The 19,732-nt window shown below is 43.4% G+C and overlaps 1 protein-coding gene across 1 annotated transcript; it reads right to left on the bottom strand.

Annotated features, from left to right (window-relative positions):
• Positions 1-682: 682 nt before the first annotated feature.
• GINM1 (glycosylated integral membrane protein 1) lies at positions 683-18,787 on the bottom strand. The gene is made up of 8 exons (XM_068677066.1): positions 18,538-18,787; positions 10,565-10,624; positions 10,277-10,373; positions 7,531-7,682; positions 5,384-5,540; positions 4,504-4,634; positions 2,932-3,095; positions 683-1,589 (listed from the first exon to the last, which is right to left on the bottom strand). The coding sequence occupies exons 1-8, from the start codon at positions 18,637-18,639 to the stop codon at positions 1,481-1,483; spliced, it is 972 nt and encodes a 323-aa protein (XP_068533167.1). The 5' UTR covers positions 18,640-18,787; the 3' UTR covers positions 683-1,480.
• Positions 18,788-19,732: the final 945 nt, after the last annotated feature.

Below are 19,732 nucleotides of genomic sequence, written 5' to 3'. Positions count from 1 at the left end.
GCTGTGCAGGTGCTTGGTTTATAGTTTCACAAGTAAGGATGCAATGAGCACACGCCAACAGCTGCTCAATTTCCATCTGTACTGAATTCATCCCGTGCTTGTGCAATAAGGAAAAATTCTTCTATGCTGTCTGGCCACTCCCTAATTTTTTCCGTAATTTTCAGCCTTATACAGCGCTTCTGTTTGAACTGTGGTAATGAAGTGGCTAGGTCTGTTAGTGCCAAGTGGCAGGAACACTTCCACATCCATGGAAGAGGGCTTTGTTAAAGGCTTGCTTCAGCAATTCTTCTCTGTGTAGTCACCATCCCTGGGCTGGTCTTAACAGAGTTCTTACATTTCACCTGTCATGTTTCTTGTCACCAAATTTCCTTCTTAGTCGAGGTGCCTCTAGCTCCAGCACCACTTAGGTTTTACGCAGTCGTGTTACCGTTGTGGTGGCTCTTGCAGCAGAGCCCAGGGAATACACTGCGTGTGACTCCGGGCTGTTAGCCACTGCTGGACAGCTGGCAAGGGTCAGGGTCCTACTCCCTGAGGACACTGAGCCTGAGCATCTTCTGTAAATTAGAACGATGAAAAACTAAAAAAAAAAAAAACACCACCACAACAAATAGTGCCATGGATCTAATACATTCTGCAAACTGCTGCTCTATGGAGCAAAAGAGGCATACACACAACCACGGTCTAATAAACAATTTAAATGTTTATTTGAAAAATGTTAACAGTACAAATCAGTATGGGAAGACTGAGCCTACTTAGTAAGCCAGTACTTTTGTACATTTTGGGGGTGTGTTGGGATGTCACGCAGTACTGCTGTCACAAATACAAAAAGCACGCTGTGAACGAGCCACATTACAAGTGCCAACAATTTTTATGAGCGTAAGGGGCCATAAAAGTATAAAGTGCTTGAAATACAAATCTGCCTTTTTTAAGCTTTGTTTTGCACATATGTCAAAATACTTGAGCAACACAGATGTTGGTAGTGATACTTCCCTTGCAAGGCACGCTCAACCCTATGAGATACAAACCCAGGCTGGGCAGCTTTGTTTCAGCTTGCAGGCACGTGTCATGCTTGTGGAACTCCTCTGTCCTTTTCTGAAGAACGCCATCTGGAGACTTCAGGGCGCCCTGAATTTCACCAGCTCCCTACTTACAGGACAGCTGAACTGGTTTATCTGTGGGTGTGAAGGCAGCCAGCATCCTGACTTGAGCCGCGAGAAGTGACTTCACAGAAGTTAAAACCAATGGTAACCCTCAGGGTAGAAAGATGTTTTATTCTGAAGCTCTGGAAAAGGCTGGATGTTTATGGAGAGGCACAGGGGAGTCAGCTTTGGGCCTCAGCCTGTGTCCCTTTGCCAAATAATCAACTGACGTAAGTTTTCTTTGTAGGAAACAAGGGGTTAAGATCAAGTGCCAAATTTCAAGTAAACTAAAAATTCATTAATTAAAACAAAACAAAACAAACTCCAAAGTCAGCGCAGTATTAAGTACATGCTTTCTCATCTAAATTGCTTTTCCTGTCTGGAACATCTGAAGGCAAGCTGATGGTTATCACAGGTACAAAGCTGTCTTGATCCAGCAGAAGGATGCCTCTGAAAGGTAAGATTACCTGGCATTAGACAATAGTAGACAAAATAATGCTGCGTTCTAAAAATTACAGCTTGCTCCTGTTTCAGATGGGTCCCGTGACCCAGTCTGTGCATCTGAACTAGCAGCAGCGTAGGCTGTCAGATCAGTTTCAAAGTCGCCTGAAACTGCCCAGCTTTTCAGCTTCTAGGACTGCTCTGACAAGCCACGCACAAGCTGCATGTGCTCCAACTGGAGAAGAAAGTCCTGCACGCAGCTTCCTCTCGTCTGTGCTTCCTCTGCCATGGACAGACCGTCAAGCACTGGGCTGAACAGACTGTGTTGGTTAGAACTTTTTTTCTAGTTCTGCTTAGTTCAAAGCTTCACACGTGGCAGTATTAAGCTACTTGCTGCTGCGGTACGAACTCTCTTCACTTTCTGTACCTCTAACAAGTCAGTCAGAGGAAGTACTCCAGTCTGACGGCACGCTTTGTGAGGTGTCATGGGGATCTGCTTTCTCAATTTGCCAACCCTCCATTTTCCTAGCTCTGTTGGAAGCACTAAGACCATTCTTATCCCGTGGTAGATACATAAATTAACCACGCTCAGGGCTTTTCAGAAGCACAGCTGGTCAGTATTATTTGAGAATATCAGCTGTGCTTGCTCAGAGTGAGGATGCACACTTTGCTGTCAGTCATTTCTCCTGAAAGAACATATGGTTCCAAGGATTAGGGCTTGCTGAATTGACTTGGGTTGCTTAAAAACCTTCGTGCTTGCCCATTCCAGCACTAAACCTATACTGATTCTCAGCTACAGTTACCACTTTATCTTTCCATGCCTTGTTTGGGAAACTTGCTTCTCTGAAAAATATTTGTGTAGCTGGAAACATCCCAGCTGAGTGAATAAAGCCACTCACAGACAACCAACCTGATCCATAACCTTTTGCCACGAATGATACCGCCACTTCCTATGGTTTATAAGCTGCCAAATTTGAGACCTTTCATAGCTACAGTAATGACTCTAACACTAGTCAATATGTAAGACTTAGGACTGGAATGGTTTAGCTCTAGCTTCTACCTTCCTCTCTTGGAGCTATGTTAACAGTGTCTCAAAACGCAGTCCTTAGAAAATCTGATAAAAATTTGGCATTATGACAACCAAGCTTAAGGCATTTCCAATGAAAGATTTGCCTGTGTTCCTCTGAAATGTGTATGCATCAACAGGCCGCCTGGAATGGAAAGTTACTGGCAGCCTTCTTAGTCAGTTGTTGCCCCAGTATTCCTAAAGAACAAGGCTGTTTCTAACTTAAAAGATTTTTTAGTAGTGCTTTGTCTTCATCAGAGAAAAAAAAATGCAGAAGTTACTTACTTGTTTTCACAGGAAGGGAAAATCACCTTTAAGACTTTCAGAATGAGAGCTGCTCCCACGACTCCAACCACAATGACTTCCATCAAATTAAAGAAGATGGGTAAAGATCGAAACCAGAATCTGCAGAGCCATTTTCTCAAGTCTTCCACCCACTGGCACATCACCTACAACCAAGCAGGTAGATAGAAAAAGACAGGTTGCAAAACAGAGCAGGTGCAGTTTTTGTGGCTACTCCTGAATCACATTGCACAGTGATAACTTTACTTAAATAAACGGATAGATAAATAAATAAATATGCTGAAGTATATGTAAAAGCAGGATGGAGTTGATTGGTGACTCAAACCTGTTTCTTTTACAAAGTTTGGAACCTTCCAACTGAATTACTCTATTTGGAGGTTTAATTTTTGAGGAAGTGACTCATCCTGCAGGAGTCCCTTGAAAGGAAAGGGAAAATAAAGGGACACTTGAACAAAGAAGGTGGAGTATAGGTTATTTTGGCCTAGGCTTAGGGTAGCTATGATTACCTAACTATAGGTAAGAGCAGGGACAGAGTTACTGAAGCCCACGCGAGGGGTAGCAGGTAACTTTCAGCATACTATTTTTGCCATCCTCTTTAATCAGCACGCTGTAATGTTGTAATGTGTTTCTTTCAGCCACAAAGGAGGGTGTGGAGCCTAACTCTACCTCATCTGGAACTGAAACTTCTCAAGCTGCTACTGTGTTTCTTAGGGGTGAGACCCATGGCTCATCTCCCAGAGTGGCCTGCATTTGGCCTCTAAGCAATGCCAGAAAAAAATATGTATTTTTAAAAAAAGTCATTTGGAGCTCAACAAGAGTCAAAATCGTTATAAATAGTCTCATATAATGGAGATACCACAATCTACTTTCATGACATATCTGTGAGGTTGCAACATTTCAGGATTTAGGCACTTATTTGACTTCAGCTGCAGTAAAAACCCACAATTTCTCACTGCTACAGGGTAATTTAGAAATGGTGTTGTTTTGTTTTTCTTCTTGGTTTTTACAGTTTCCTAGAATCTGTCTGTAACAGCCTATTGTTCTTAGTGTTTGGCTGCGGGGATTTCATAGACTTCTGTGGAAATCAGTTAGTGTTAGATACCTTACACAACTGAGAATCCTGTTCTTCAACAACTACAAAGCAGCAAAACAGTCGTCTGAGAAGTCACCTACTAGGCTAAGCAGGAACGGCAGTTCTTTCCTCGATAAATCTGTTGTTATATGCCATGTTGCTTTTTTTCAAATGAAAAATAGAGGTCCAAAGACAAAGGTCTAGGAATGTTACACACCTTCTTAATATCTTTAAACGGATGTTTTGGTTGGCCTTTACGCAAAGGAAAATCTCCCTATCTGAATCCTTACAATGCTGTTACGTGGTTTGTTCTGTAAATATCCAAGAAGGAGGAAAACCTGGTATTTGTACATGTTGCTGAAGACAATACTAAAAACAGCGAAGGAAGACTGTTCCCTAAAACTCTAATGTTGATTAACCACCTGCTTTGTCCATGCTATGTTGCTAGAATTAAAACACCACCACCACCAAAAGCACCCTACCTTGTACGAAGATGGAGGTTCTATCCTAAGAGGGGTCTCTGGTAACTTGCCAGGTAACGTCTCTTCATCCACTGTAGTTTCTGCTTGCCGGATGAGGTACTGACTGGTGGTTTGCAGTGGGTCCTGAATATCTAAAGAAGAAAAGACAGATTTACTGGGAGGATTATTTTTTAATTTGACTCTCTAATCAAGAAAGCAAAGACATGCTGAATTTCTGTCTTTATGGTACAACTATCCTAAGCTTACAGGAAGATCACAGAAGGAACTTTTTTTTTTTAAATTAAAAAACTGTTTTTTTTTTTAAACTTTAGCAGTGAACTTGGTAAGAAGCAGCAGTGTTACAATGCAGCCTTTAGATGTGCCCTTAGCTGCAAAATTTCAGCTGTCACCAGGTTTAAAAAGTAATGAACTAGACAAAAATATTCATCTCCTATGAAATCCTTGAGTTTTTGACTAAACTAAGCCAAAATAAGATTAAGGTATCCAGTAGCTTCTCTTGCTTTAAAGTAATTCAATTTTAATAACCACTTTCTGGTTTGGAAGTGACCCAGACAGGTATTTCCTTTGCAGTTTTCTCTTTCAGTCTCAGGAAAAAGGGGGAGCTTTACGGAAATTTCCATAACAGCAAAGAGATAAATTTATTCATGTGAATGTCTGGGTTGCAGGTTTACAAGCACCAAGTAATTCAGAAGAGAACAGATTTAAAAACAAAATGAAATAACCAGAATGTAGAAGAGTGGAATTTAGGTGTAAAAAATACTTCCCTGTTGATCCAGAACTATTTTACTACACAAAACACATGAATAATGTTGTTCCTTTGTCCTGTAGAGCAGTGTGTTAACTATGGTTAAAAATATTATTTAACAGCTAAGAGAGATACCTTTTCCTGAGAGGTTGGGGAGTGTAAATAGTATGTCGTTGTCCCTTGGGATGGAATACAGCATGCTCTCTTTCAAAGGGACAGTGTAGTTTGAATGTCTAAGTACTCTCAGGTCCTTCACTAAAATATCTATTTCTGTTACTTCTTCCTGCTGAACCTGCAAGAGAGGCAAACATATAGTGTTTAAATTTACTGAATTTACAGTTAGGATGAAGTAGGCTGGCAAAGAAAACCAATATGTGACAGAAAGCTCCAAGCCATTACGACTGAGACATACAGATGTTGTAACATGAGTCAGTATTCTTTGTTTTTACTTAACACGCTTCCACAGCCTATGCCACATTAAAACGTAGGCTAAACAGACTGGGTCTCCCTCACCCTGCAAAAACATGTGGCAGTCAATCCATGGGCTTTCAACCAAGTCTTACATAGCTCCTCTCGTCAGGGAGGCATCTGAAAGCACAGAAAGCTGATATATGTAGTAAAATGACACACACGAACATTTAGTGTGCTGCTGAGACAAGACTGACACTTCTGCTTTTGCAGTCATGTTGCTTTTTTTCATACAAGTGAAAAAATCCCACTGAGATCACTCATTGCTGCTTTTATTTTTTTACCTTAAACTTACATTCTTTTTCCTTGAACTTGTATCATTCAGGGCAGGCAACAATGCAGTGTAGAGTAACTGTTTATTCATATATTCAGTTCTTCTATTACACACTGATGTAAAATAGAATAGTTTTCCTCCTCCTCCAGCACTGCACTGAACTTACTTCATTTAACAATCACTGCAGGCATCATTTACACAGAAGACACTCAGCATAGCTACTACTAGCACCGATAGCTGCAGTGTAAGGCCAAGAACTGACAGAAATCCAGAGTGTCTGTGACTACAACAAGAACTGCAGCAGAGAGATATTTCTACAAGAAAGGAATATGGGTTACAATTCAGTTCACTTGTGTTTTCAGAGCCATAGGCCAACTGTCTCCTTGTGCTCCTAATGTGCAGGACAATGCGATGAAGATGATGATTGTTCCTGTCAGCTCGTAACTAAGGGGAACGATGGAAAGCTTCTGACTTAAAGGAAGAAAACAGCATGAGCTTTCTGGTCATTCTCACCGGGTGCCTGTGCAAACCTGATATGCATTTTGATATCCAGTTTAAGATCTAAAATACAGCTCCACTACTGTGTTACAGCTGAACCAAAACAAAGCACATTATCCAACTAACAGTGGGATAAAGAACCTCATTAAAAAAATGAAACAAAACCTTCAAACCTCTCAGTGGGATCATCATTTTCATGAACAGAGTAAAATTTTGGCATGATGTAGAGCTGTGAAAAGTACTACATGCTGGGCATGCAATTAATTAAAGATCACTGTTATTATCCTCCTCCTCCTATAAAAAAACGCAGTGGAATATAAGACAGCAGCTTTTCCTTCTATCCAGAACCTTCCTAGTTAGAAAAATAACTACAGCATACAGGCAATTTTGAGAACTTGGCTCTGTACATTTCAAGCTCAGCTGCAATTGTAGCCCCTCACATTCACCAGTATTTGTGCAAATCGGATAGATATGTGTGTTTGTTTTTTTTCTGTTCATCTCAAAAGCCATGTTCAACATCAAGTTTTTTATTCAAATCAATCAATTAGCTTACATACACACTAACCTAAGGCTAAGCCCTCAGATGGTCCTTCACAACAAGCCCACCTGCTTCATTTGTTGCTGCTGCAAGCCACGTGATTGAAATGCTTTTTTAGCTTGGGATAAATAATGGAGAAAAACTCAGAATGAACATATGCCTCTTTTATTAATTTTGTACATTACTTTGAAATTATTTGAATTATTGCTTGTGAGTTTGACTTTCCTTGCATAAATGCACATTTTGAAAAAGTATGTGACATAATGATATTGTTACAACCTTAATGGAAAGTCATCCAACTCTTAGCTACTAAAATAAGAACAGAAGCATTAAAACTTGAGTTCTCAAGAAACACCTCTGCTACTACACAGGTTGGTATCATCTTCCTCAGTACCGTGCTAGCTACGCATAAACCTTTTAACTCTTGGTTGCCTTTCCTAAATTCAAAACAAGCAACGTGGTTTTTTTTTTTTGTATTTTTATTTTTGCATTATCTTTATTTACCTGTCTGCCATCAATTTCTGTCACTTCTTCCTGGATGACAATCAGCTGCAAATCAGAACTGGATGCCAAAGGCCACTCGTGAACCATGATGCGGACGCTGACGGTTCCCAGGTGCTGCTGATCTGCTGGGTTGCCCAAGCTCCCATTCTCCACTGTTAGGACACAATGTCACAATTTTCAAAGAGAAACCATCCCAGCCAGAAAGCAGAAGTTTCCATGGGGTGAACAGATGCAAATCTAACATAGAACACGTGCCTTTGCACAGGTAGCATCTCCGTGGGAAAGTCATTACAACCACAGAGGACCACTAGAGCTGGGTTTTAGTGAAGAAATAGCTAGTGAGGAAGCACGTTCCCTTTCATTTCAGTTCTTTAGAGCTGAGGCTGGGAATTCACCATTTTATTTTGCAAGTGCTTCAAATGTTTTAAATGAATCAAATGCAGTTGGATTTGATGATCTTTGTACGTCCCTTCCAACTGAACTATTCTATACTAAACCAGAGATGTCCTAGCGATTGTATCAAAGCCCGGACTAGGCTGGTGTCCTTAACATTTCCAGTAACTGCTACTATGAGCAGTTGTTCTCTGGGAAACAGATGCCAAGGTTTTTAGCAGTAGATCACCAAATCAAACTCAGAGCAGTCTCATGATACACACAGCAGACAACAGCAGCACTGTACGATCCCCGAAGTGAGGGAGCTCGCAAACAATGTGGCCTTTGAGGTTTGCATCGAAGCACCCTAAGCTGCACCCTTTGGCTCCACTATTACTGCTTTCTTATTTCAGTTGTCCGAAGGAGTTCATAAGAGCAATGTCACAGTCCAGACAGCCTCCTGCAAAAACATCTCGATTCATATAACATTCTTCCTCTCCACACTGAAACAAATACGCTTTCCAAAATCACCCTACTTGAGATATTTGTGTGACATGCATCGCCCTTTCTTTCAAGTGGCTGCCAGAGACATGTTGCTCCTGGGTTCCAGCTCTTCAGCTCTTTCCCACACACACACTGCTTGTGCTAGACAAGTGTTGGCTCCCTCATGAGTATTTTTCTGCACCTCCCTCACTCCTCACCATTTTCACGTGGGACTGTGACACCTCAAACTCTCTTCCTACTGAAAAGCCTTCAGCTATTCAACAACCTAACGCTCCACTCGTACACAGAGCTACTGTCCATGTTTCTCCACGAGCTTAGTATCCTTCTCCCAGGTACCATGCCTCACCTTTAGGGGAACTGAGACCCAGGAAAGAAAGAGGGGCCACTCCCAACAGGTGTATGCTGGAGTACTGACCTGTTTGCTGAGTGTTTTCTGAACTGTAGCAGCAAGCAGGCATGAAAGGAGCAAGGCCACAAATATCCCAAGCAGCTGAGGCTCCCTGTGTTCAACCTTTCCTGTCTGTGTAAGGCTGCTCAGTCCCCACTACTTGCAATAGGAGCTGAAGATGCTCACCCACCTAAACATGACTCTGTGGGAACTTGAGGTGGAAAAACACCAGGAGAACGCTATTCAGGAGACTTGGCCTCTACTGTTCAAGGGCATGAATGTTTGGCTCAGTTTTGCTATTACATACAGATAATCAGGAGCATTTTTTCCACTCTGTTAACTGGTAACGAGTATCTCAAAATTCCTTCAGCCTTTTACAAACATTACCTGAATCTGTCATTGATAATTTAGTTAGCAAATAGTAAAACTGTCACTTCACAGGTAACAGACAGGAGGAGCACTTGTTGTCTGGTAGGTAAATGACATGTTGCCGTCTTTTTCTGTCCTAGATAGGATAGAAATCTATCTATAGGATAGAAATTCTATCCTATGATAGATAGGACAGAAAACATGGAAGCAATAGGAATGTATCTATCCCAAAAACAGATAAGCAAATTACTGCTCTCCCACTTCAGAAAAGAAATAGTGTCACATTAATAATTGATGACATTTGGGAAGGAAGGGTTCAAGAGACAAGGTCATGGCTAAGAGAAGCAATTTAGAAAAAGCATTAGTACCCTCTAAGTAAACATCTGAATGTAAAAGGAGGATGACCTTAGAAACCAAGGTGGAGACTGCTGCACCTGATCCATCAAGAGATCATTCTGAATACAACAGAAGCTTAAATCAAGTAGTTTAATTGCTCTTGCTTAATTAGTTATATAGTATGCTCTGTGTATCTCAAAAATCACAGTGCTTTCTGATCTTTCACAAAAAGGTATAGCACTGAATCAGTATTAAAAATAGTTTCAAGATCATCTGAAGTCCTTAACCCCACTACAGGACACTAGCAAACCTGTAGTAATTTGTGCTATAATATCCTATCCAGGAGAAACTTCTTTGTCCAGTGAAGTCAGGCATGAGATAATTAAAAGGTCTTCCCAACATTAATTCATATTTGTGCTATTGAATCCCTTTTTGGATGTATGCCAGCCAGCCTCAGGACACAGCCATTAGCAGGGTGGAGTTGCATCCTTCTGTTTACATTGTCTAGCTTGTAGTGCAAAACACTCTTCTGAAAAGAGAGGCAGTCTCAATTTCAGACGAAACCATTTACATTTAAGCAAATGAATGTGACTTGAGAACAAGATAGTAACATTTTTTTCCACCCACATCAGGAGCAAAATTCTCGTAATTTGGGAAATGACTTGCTTCTACAATGCTGAAGTTAGCAGAGTACGAGAACACACAGACTTTGGAAGCTTTGGTTACTAGATAACAGGGAATCAAAATACAGCAGGAAAAAACAATGAGAATACTCACATATTACTGTTTGACACGTTATGTGGGCAACCCCGCTTTTCATAGGGAAATCATTTAGATATACCTGTCCATTAGCATAGGTGATATTAAAAACAACCTGAAAGACAGACAGACAGACAGAATGAGTGTGCGGTCCTGCCCCTATGCCACAATTCTGTTCCCAGAGGAACGTAATTAATACTGACTGAAGTCAGACAAAACAAAATATTTGCATCCACATGTGGACTTTGTTTCACTGCATATTAATTCATTGAATACGTAGTCAATAAATGAAAAAAACTGACGAACCTGGCCTTTGTGAAATTCTCCGTTGCTTTTCAACATCATAACATCGACTCTGATGGTTTCCTGGAAAACAATGGTAAAAAGAGAGGTAAGTTTCTATGAGAAAACACAGAAGCAGCTACAGGCCACAAGCAACTTTCGCAAGTTATCCTGACAGAATGGCAACGTACCAGTCCCAGAGCACATTGCCACGCTTTCTACCTGGCAAAGAAGACTATGCTTACTTGTTCCACGTAAGGTTTTCTTTTTTTTTCCTCTTTTAAAATCAGAGGTATTGATGAGATGAAATGACTGCTTCCCCTTTAATACACTTTTAAAATAGAGATACTAATAACCAAACAAAATTCTCCGAAGAACTTGTTATGCATGGATACAGTGGAAGTCTCTCATATTAACTGAAACAGAATTGATTAAGCAAGATAAAATCAGATTCTTGGTCCCTGTAAAGAGCATTAAGCACTCCACTTACTCTTCAAGATGAAGTATAATGTAATACATGTTAGCCTATACTAAAGAACACTCATTTTTGTCAGCAGCAACAGTAATCCTGTTTTTTTTCTTTGGTTATCATTCCTATATAATGCTACAAAGGACTCCTCCAAACCCACAGGTAATAGCGATTTATTTCCTTCTTTCAAACCTCAATTACTGTAATTTCTTGTTTCCCTCATTCGGTCCTCTCACTTCATCCTTGTCATTTCAGGGGCTCTATTGCAGATGGGACCTCAAATCTCCCAAATCTGACAAAGTCTATATCTGGAAACAAACCTCTCTTGAACATAGACAAAGGTAACAACTGCCACACTGCTCTCTTGAGCCATCTACACAGAAATAATGTTAAAGTCTCTATTTGCCTTTTGGGAATCTTAATTGATTCTATCTGTGTTTAATTTTCCTCTGGAAAACTCCCCTCTGTGTCTTCAGCACCTTTTTTTAGCACTGAGTTTAATTAAGTTTCACACTAAACAACTAAAATTGAGCTGTGTCTCAAAAGCAAGTAGAACTCATGAAAATTTAAAATGCAAGAATGAATGACTTTCTATTTGGGATTTTTAGGCAGGAAATACTTAGAGTACACAGCACAGAACAGAGAGCTTCTCAAGTACAGCTCCAATATTAACATTTCCTTAAAATAATGGGCGTTAATCGGTGCACTGAGGTAGCCAGAACTATCACAAACTGAAAAACAACATCTAAACCCAAAGCAGCAGAAATCTGGCTTCGTATGACAAGCAGAGTTTTAAATCCAATACAGATTTAAATAAAAAAAAAAAAAAAGTGCAGATTTAAAAAAATAAAGTAGTTTCCTTTGGTTCGAAATGACTTGCCACTGATGTTTCAGATACATTTGTCAAGTCAGCAGGAAAATTCTCTGGCCACTGAGACCAAAAAGAAAATCTCTTTTTCTATGCCCCTCCTAGAAAATGGGTGTTTATACTGACTTTTCTCCAAAACTCAAATCTGAGTTATTCATATTAAACTTACCCATTTACTCAGAAAAACGGAGCTCTATTAACGAATATGTAAACCGGGTCAATGATATAACGGTAGGATGTGATCTGTTCTGTCATCCTGCAATTTCCTCGAACCACTTTTTCCTCACATTTTAAGAATGCTGTATATTTAACACAAAAATCCCCTACACGTCTAGCACTTTATTGAGCATCTGGAGCTGTACTTTTAGACTTCCTAGTATTTTCTGCCTGATAGGAATCCAAAGGGCCCAGAGGAGGGACCTTCCCGGCAGTCTTAATGGTCCTTCAGTTTTTGAGCTTTAAATCTGAGCTGCTTTACGCAGAAAGCATTTTGCAATCTTCTTTCACCACCAGCGATGTGACTCACAGAGATTACTAGAAAAAGAAAATGACTGGTAGACAGCTACTACTGAAAAGGAGGAAAATCCCCCTGCTCTTTGTTTTAGTCAAATGCTGTATTTGATAATGAAGGGCAGAGGGCAAAATAGATACGCTCAGCAACTGGGCACCATATGCCCAAGGTGAAACATACGTGTGGGGATTCATCTTCTTCAAGGCACTTGCCAGTTCTGCTGATTTAGTATCCAAAAACACAGTCATGAATGATGGTATGTACTTAAAGCTTGCACTCAAAGAGTTTATTACATGTTTAAGAAATCAAAACATTTAGGTGGTACATGTCCATGCTGACAAATTTACAAAAAGTAGAACGTAGGATGCAGACAAGTAAGACAGCTGAGCTGACCTAGAGGCCTCTGCCACAGAAAGGCCGCAGGCCTCATATCTCATCCTTCCCTCTCCTTTACACCAAGCCAGCGAGCCATTTCAGCTCATTAAATGGGCAGAACTTCCACATTTTTGCCTATTTCTTCTGACAAGACAAAATGGACAAGAAGAGGCACGGGACTGCTGACGCTGCAGGCCCGAGCTGCCGGACAGGCTCCGTGTTGGAGCTGCCTCTGCCCCTAAGCGGCACGGGTTTGTTAAGCCTCCCCAAAACTCTGGGCTCAGATCAATCCTCTGCCACAGCTGTTACACCATGACCCTTCACAAGCGATGGAGAACTCATAGTCTTGCCTTCCTGTCACCCCCATGGCCAGTCAGTTCCCACCTGGAGCCAACAATTTCTTCTCCTGATGACTGCCCATACTCTGCATATCCATAGTGGCCTATCTGATTTTTTCAGGCTAGAAGCACTTGCTCCTGAGCTGTCCTTGTGTTCTTGTCTTGCCCAAGCAGTCTCACAAGACTTGGTATGAAACATTTCAAGCAGATCTCAAAAGTTTCGGCGCTAACAAATAACTAGTTTTCAACTGTTCCTGCTCCAAATGTTCACAAACTGATAGCCAAAACACAGCGGGGCCTGCTGTGACCACCTCCCCGACCCTACACACCCCATAACAGAGCCTACACGAGGACAAGAGCCACAAGACAGGCCAAACACAGTGAAATGTGGGGCTCTGCATGGTGCACCCCCACCTGTTAGAAAGTGCTCCCATGTGGGACCATCTCACCGTCTTTCCAGTTCCAGGCATGAAGACTCACGGACTTAAGAAACATCCTTTAATTTCAACACAGAAAATGTTTGATTATCTTAGCATAATGCAATTCACTTTTCACTTGTCAGAAAACAACAAAAAAAGGCACTTTACATCTTTACGGATATGCCTTACAGCTACACACCTCACTACTAAGGGAAGTAAATAACTCCACATCATTTATTTCCTGTATCAAAAACAACGAAGCCAATCCTGCCGTAACAAAGCCGCTGAGTGCAGGACATGGGCCCTGTGCCGTAATCCACAATATTGCTCTTTTGAGTTCTGGAGAAGCCTGAACTATGAGTATAAGCCTTGTTTGTGTCACCCACAACACATTTTTGAATATTAACAATATCACGAGTGTTCATATAAGTCTCAGACAGTCCTGTAATTTAAAACATTCATTGGGATATTTGAGAAAGCTGCTCTTTGACAGAGTCAGAATTGAAGGACAGCCCCACAAAGCAATTCGGGTCCCCAGGAACCAGGCTGTGCTTTCAACTTACCACTGACACCCATCCCATCGCTCACAGCACCTTAGCCCTTGCTGTGCGGGCGCATACCTTCACACAAAACTCTCCAATTTACACTAGAAATTTACCCATCATTCTTAATGCCATTACAGGATGTAGAAGGGCCTCCTGAGTTTTCCTAAGGCTTCTCATTGCTGTTTTAGTGCTCTGGCAGTGACATTTACAGTGGCAATGGCCACAGGACCTGCAAAGCAGACAGCACTTCCACCACAAATGCATGTCATTCTCTTCGTGGAAAGCTAGGCTATGGCAGTAATAATGTGGCAATGTTGTGATTTTTGTGAACCTGAATCAATAGCGATAAGCAGGCAGCGATCATTTTCCAATCCTTTCTCTTTAGCCATGTGCTGCGACACAACCCAGGAGGGGTAAGCGGGGCAGCACAACACAGCAGTAGCAGAAGAGCAAGATGACAAAGAATATATAAAGCATCTGACATAATTTAAAAGGGAATATTCATTAGTTCTTAAAGACTCCCCACACCAATGCCACACAAAGCTACAGAGAACGCTTCACCAAACCCCAGCCTTTCATGAAAAATGCCACACAAGACAAAGCCATTTGGTCTAATCATTCAGGAACTTTAAACAGATCTGACTACAGATTCATGAAAAAACCTCTGGCAGGCAGTAGGTACACGCCGTGGTGCAGTGTAGAGCCTCCCCCAGCACAGGCTAACTGCTAAGTCCCGTATCACTCCCACAAAGCCCATCTCCTGAGCGAGCCAGGAGCAGCCAGCCCACTTCAGGCACAGCTGCTCTCTCTCGAGGCTCCCAAACGAGGCTCTGTCTGCGCTGGCAGGCGGCGAAGCGGAGCGGGCAGCACTGGCAGCAGATGGCCCAGCGCCTGGCCCAGCTGCACGGCGGGCGGCACACAGAGCATCCCACAGAGCATCCCCTCGCAGGCACAGCTGGGACATCCTGCCTGCAGCATGGAGACGTGAAGGGAAGGAAGGCTGCCAAACGGGTAAGGAACGGACAAAACTAAAATCTGTTCATAAATATGACAAGAGACTGTGGGAAAGAGTGCTCAAACTAACCAACAGCTAACATCCAAACTCATACCCTTTGAGTCCATATGGAGAACTGGCTCCAAGGAGAGCAACTCTCTATTTATAATCTAGGCTCTGTTCTAATTCTTTCACCAGGCTCCAAACAGCTGTGTTGGAGGATGAGCCTTAGCAGGCCATGGGGCACAGCTGAGTTAGGAAATAGGCATGGTGCAGTCCTTGACAAGTTTGCAGGACGATAATTAGTCCCTCACATTTTACCAGATTTTAGTACAAAATCTTCTCAAACAAATGTTGATGTTATTAAACTGCATGACAACATTTAGGGTATGACAATGAAATCCTGTATTTAAGTAACTGAAGCTGAACTATCCATGTTAGTACACAAATCTAACATGATGCTTTTGCTTCTCTTTACTTTTCTGAACAAGCAGAAAAATAAGCTTCCTCGCTTTGCCATGACTCATAGTACAACATTGCTTATCCCTTCCTTTGCCCCTTGTATGTTGCTAGAACTAATTGCCTTTGCTTTCTCCCTATTAAATCAACTAATGCTATGAATATTTTAACAGGAGTTTTAAAGGTGAATGCTTAGTCTCACATCATCAGGACACAGTTGCACCATACTGCTTTAATTTAATCAAATATACATGGAAAGATGATGTGGTGCCTTTTATCTATAAAGCTCAGAACATGTGCCAGGCTGTTAGTAGGGAACCTGGGATAACGCTATGAAAGAAATACTTCAGCGTGCCACAATTTAAAAGTTTCTTTGATTGAAATACATTACACCCACCAAATCCATACTCAAAGGGCTGATGGAGTGAAGATGACTTTTTTCTGTTGCGAAACAATCTATCCTCATAGAGGTTTCTTGCAGTCAGCAACAGCCTGAAAAAATGTTTTTCAAGCAACTGCACTAAAAAAATCCGGTAGGTAAGTAAGCCTTTTCAAAAGTAAACAGTTAAATCTAAATTATCTAGAGACAAATGGAACAAACATCACAGCATTCAGCCCGCTGTGCTTTTAGCCAGCTTTTATCAGCACATTAAAAATAGTCTACAACACAAAATCTAATTCTTGACCTAGCATCAGAAAAGTACAGTCCTTTAACACAACGATCGGTTATCTTGTTGCATGATTCCATGCCTTTTTATATAAACTTATGCTAATATCAATCACTCTGTAATCCAGATTTGCTCATGCAAATTTCAGGAGGAGAAAGCAAAGCTAAAGCACACATGCTAACGTTTTTAAAAAAAAGCCCAGATTTCAAAACAGCTTATTTAAGAAACGACAAGTATTGCACAACAAGGGGGGCGTTCACATTCCGGAGCTCAACAACAGTGTTTCAGACTTACAAAACGCGATTGCACACGTTATTCCAAAATGCCTGTGTCTTTCCTCAATCCTTCCATTACAGGTTTTGTAACATCGTGGACATCGACTTGGAGGTAAACTTTCACACAATGCACAAGAACTACAAAACGTGAAGCTGTCAGAAGTATCCCGCCAGTGTACTCCCAGGATTATGGAGTGCACAGTCATGGTAGCCAAAGAAAAGCTTAAAAGACCACCTGCAGTTCCAAACCTTCCCGAGGAAAGATCCGTCTGCCCCCATGCCATGAGTTGTTAAGCTTGTGGCCTCTGAAGCCAGCCCATGAGTGCTGAATTCCCGTTCTGCCTGTTCCCTTCTTCTCCTACCAGGCTACTTAATATAAATCAGCTCCTGCTCAGACAAGAGCAACTCTTCTACTCAAAACTCTTTCAAGACGTGTTCTTCCTTTTACATCAAGCATGATCCTGTACGTACAGAAAGAAGCAGTGCAGAAGGAAACATGACTTATTTATATATGTATATATTAAAATTTCAAACTGAAAAAAAGTAATAGAAGTGCTTGTTCCCTTTCTGACTCTTGAAAGAGCTTTTCTGCACATACTTACACCACCACACCACTATAAAGCTAAAAAGGTGCAGATATGTCTAAACCGGCAAAAACTTTGCTGTCAGACCACCTGAGTAACACAGCACGAAAGGACAAACCTGTCCCCAAAAGCAAAGAGCACGGCTGTGCTCACCAGGTGTTACACCCCAGTTACTCCATCAGGCTTTACTCTGAAACATACCTACCCTACCTCTGACCCCAAGCTGGCTTCCACGTAACCAGCTCAGGCACCCCTGTGCCACGCTCACTCACACCTTCAGACCCTAAGACAGCATGAGCAGATGTGCCTCCGTGTCTTGTGTAATTGCCCACTGTGGGGAACAGCTTTAGCGCTATGGAGCTGAAGTTTTGGTGTGAAAGAGTGACAGTTTCTGGATGGAAGATGGTAAGCAATGGTGCAGGTTTATATTATAACCCTGTGCTACTTCTGCTTGCCCAATCCCACATCGCTCTCCTTTCCTCAGAGGGGGATTCACGAAGTACCTGAGCTTTCTCTGCCCTCTCGTACTTCCACGCGCCTGACTTCAAGGACAGGTGCATCCTTACAGATCTCTGAAGACCTAGATCCCCATTTTGAGGAGCTAAGCCCATCTCCCTCCAGAGGCTCACCAGGAGAGGCAGGGACCAGGAAGCGAGCCCAGGATCCTGCTTTGCAGCACAGGATGTGCCAGCGCAGGGCCTGCGCCAGGCTGCCTTGGAATGGCGTTATAACAGCGCAGGGGCTCTGGAGCAAAAGAAGCTGTAATAAATTCACGCCCGTGACAGCGATTTTGCTATGGCTAGGCAAGTGACTACAAACCCCATCTTCCCTCTGTGGGATCTCACAGCTGGCAGGTCACGATTCCTAGGGTCTGAGGAAGATATTTAGTCACGACTTAACCACAGGCACCAAAGCAGCCGGTTCTCTTCTGTAGTCCTCGAGGCCACAGCTCCCCCCCATCACGGCGCATCGCTGCATCCCCCCTCAGCACATCCCTGCACAGCACCACAGCATTCCTTCTGCTCCTCGAAAAGCCACATTTAACTCGAAATGGACCTTACCGGGACACAGCCCGGCTTCTGGACGGGGAAAGCAGCAGCTGGCACGGCGCCCCGCGATGTGCCGAGAGACCCCAACCCGCCTGCGGGTCCCACTCACGGGCACGGACAGCGGGAGGAGCAGCGAGCCGTCACGGCTCGGCCGGGCACCCCGCGCACCGCACCCAAATACCCCCCCACCCTCCATTATAGCTCTTTTGGGGCATTTTAAATCGCATTTACACCTCCCCCCCCCCCCCCCGCAGGGCGCCCTGCGGGCACGGGCAGCGAGCCTTGCCCTTGCCCTTCGCCTACGGGCGGCGGGGCGCTGCCTGCGGGCAGGGGTGGCGGCGCACAGCCCCCCGCCACCCAGCCGAGCCCCCCCTCAGCCCAGCCGGTCCCCGGAGGGCTCCACGGAGCCTCCCGGCCCGGCTCGGCCCGTCCCGGCCCGGTACCTGGCCCAGCTGTGGAGCGGCGGCCGGGCCCAGCAGCGCGGCGGCCAGCAGCGGCAGCAGCAGCAGCAGCAGCAGCCCGGGCCGGCCCCGCACCGCCTCCATCTTGCGACCCGGGAACGAAAACAAAGTGAAACACCGCCGGCGGGGCGGGGACGGGGGACGGGCGGCCAGACGGGGCGGTGTGGGGCGAGGGGAGGAGGTAGGAAACGGGTGTGGGGCGAGGGGAGGAGGTAGGAGCTGGGTATGGGGCAAGGGAGGCGGCTGGAGCCGGGTATGGGGTGAGGGAGGCGGCTGGAGCCGTCCCTCTGGTCAGGGCTCCCCTCAGAAGGGCCCCCGCGACTCGGCAGTGCTTATCGGTGTTGTTATTTGGGATCCAGGAGTGAATGCTTCAGAGCAGGAGAGAGGGAAACTTGACGAGCGCTCAAAGCCACAGGCAAAGAGGGACGCGCTGCGTCTCCGGGTAACCTTACAACAGCGAGGGTGGCAACGAGCAGGTACCCCAGGGAGGTTTTAGTCCCCCCGGGACACAGCAATAACGCCCTGGTGAAGGGGGCTGTGTTCCCACTTCATCTTGCACTGTGACTCACACAGCCGGCAGTGGACACGAAGCATGAAAACCAGAGGTTTGTTATTTCATCCGCGCTGTGCCGTCGTGACACGCTGGTGCAAACATCCGGCATGAGGTACAAGGCGTTGGAAAGGGAAATTTTCATATTGCGAAATGTGTGCTACATGAAAACCTCAAATATGTCATCACTAAATACATTTATTGACAGTAGTTAGTACGATTTTATGTTAGAAAAAATAAAATTGGTTAACTGATTTCCCTGTAATCACACCAGGCAGTAATGCATGAGGAATAAAAGCACAGATGTATTGATTTCCAGTGTCTCTCTTTAACATCACACAGTTTCTCTTAAATCTGTCCTAAACCTGTCTTTTTTTTTTCTTGTTGTAAATCTATTGTGTGCAGTAAATTAAAAGAAAGAGATGAAGGATCCGTTCACTGTGCAGTCTAATGAGGCAAAAATCTACATGTCAGCTCCCCAACATGACATTTTGCCCAGTCTCTTAAGGGGCACATGAGTCTCTGGGGACAGGATGGTAGCTACAAGAAAGAGACTCTTGTTAGTACTTGCAGTCATTTGCCTGTGCTGGTGGGAGGAAGTTTAAGTTATGTACATTCCTAACTACG

This window comes from Anas acuta, chromosome 3, assembly GCF_963932015.1.
Source record: "Anas acuta chromosome 3, bAnaAcu1.1, whole genome shotgun sequence".
NCBI classification, from domain to species: Eukaryota; Metazoa; Chordata; class Aves; order Anseriformes; family Anatidae; genus Anas; species Anas acuta.
The sequence above is the reverse complement of the archived record's forward strand: the minus strand, read 5'-3'. Positions and strand labels throughout refer to the sequence as shown.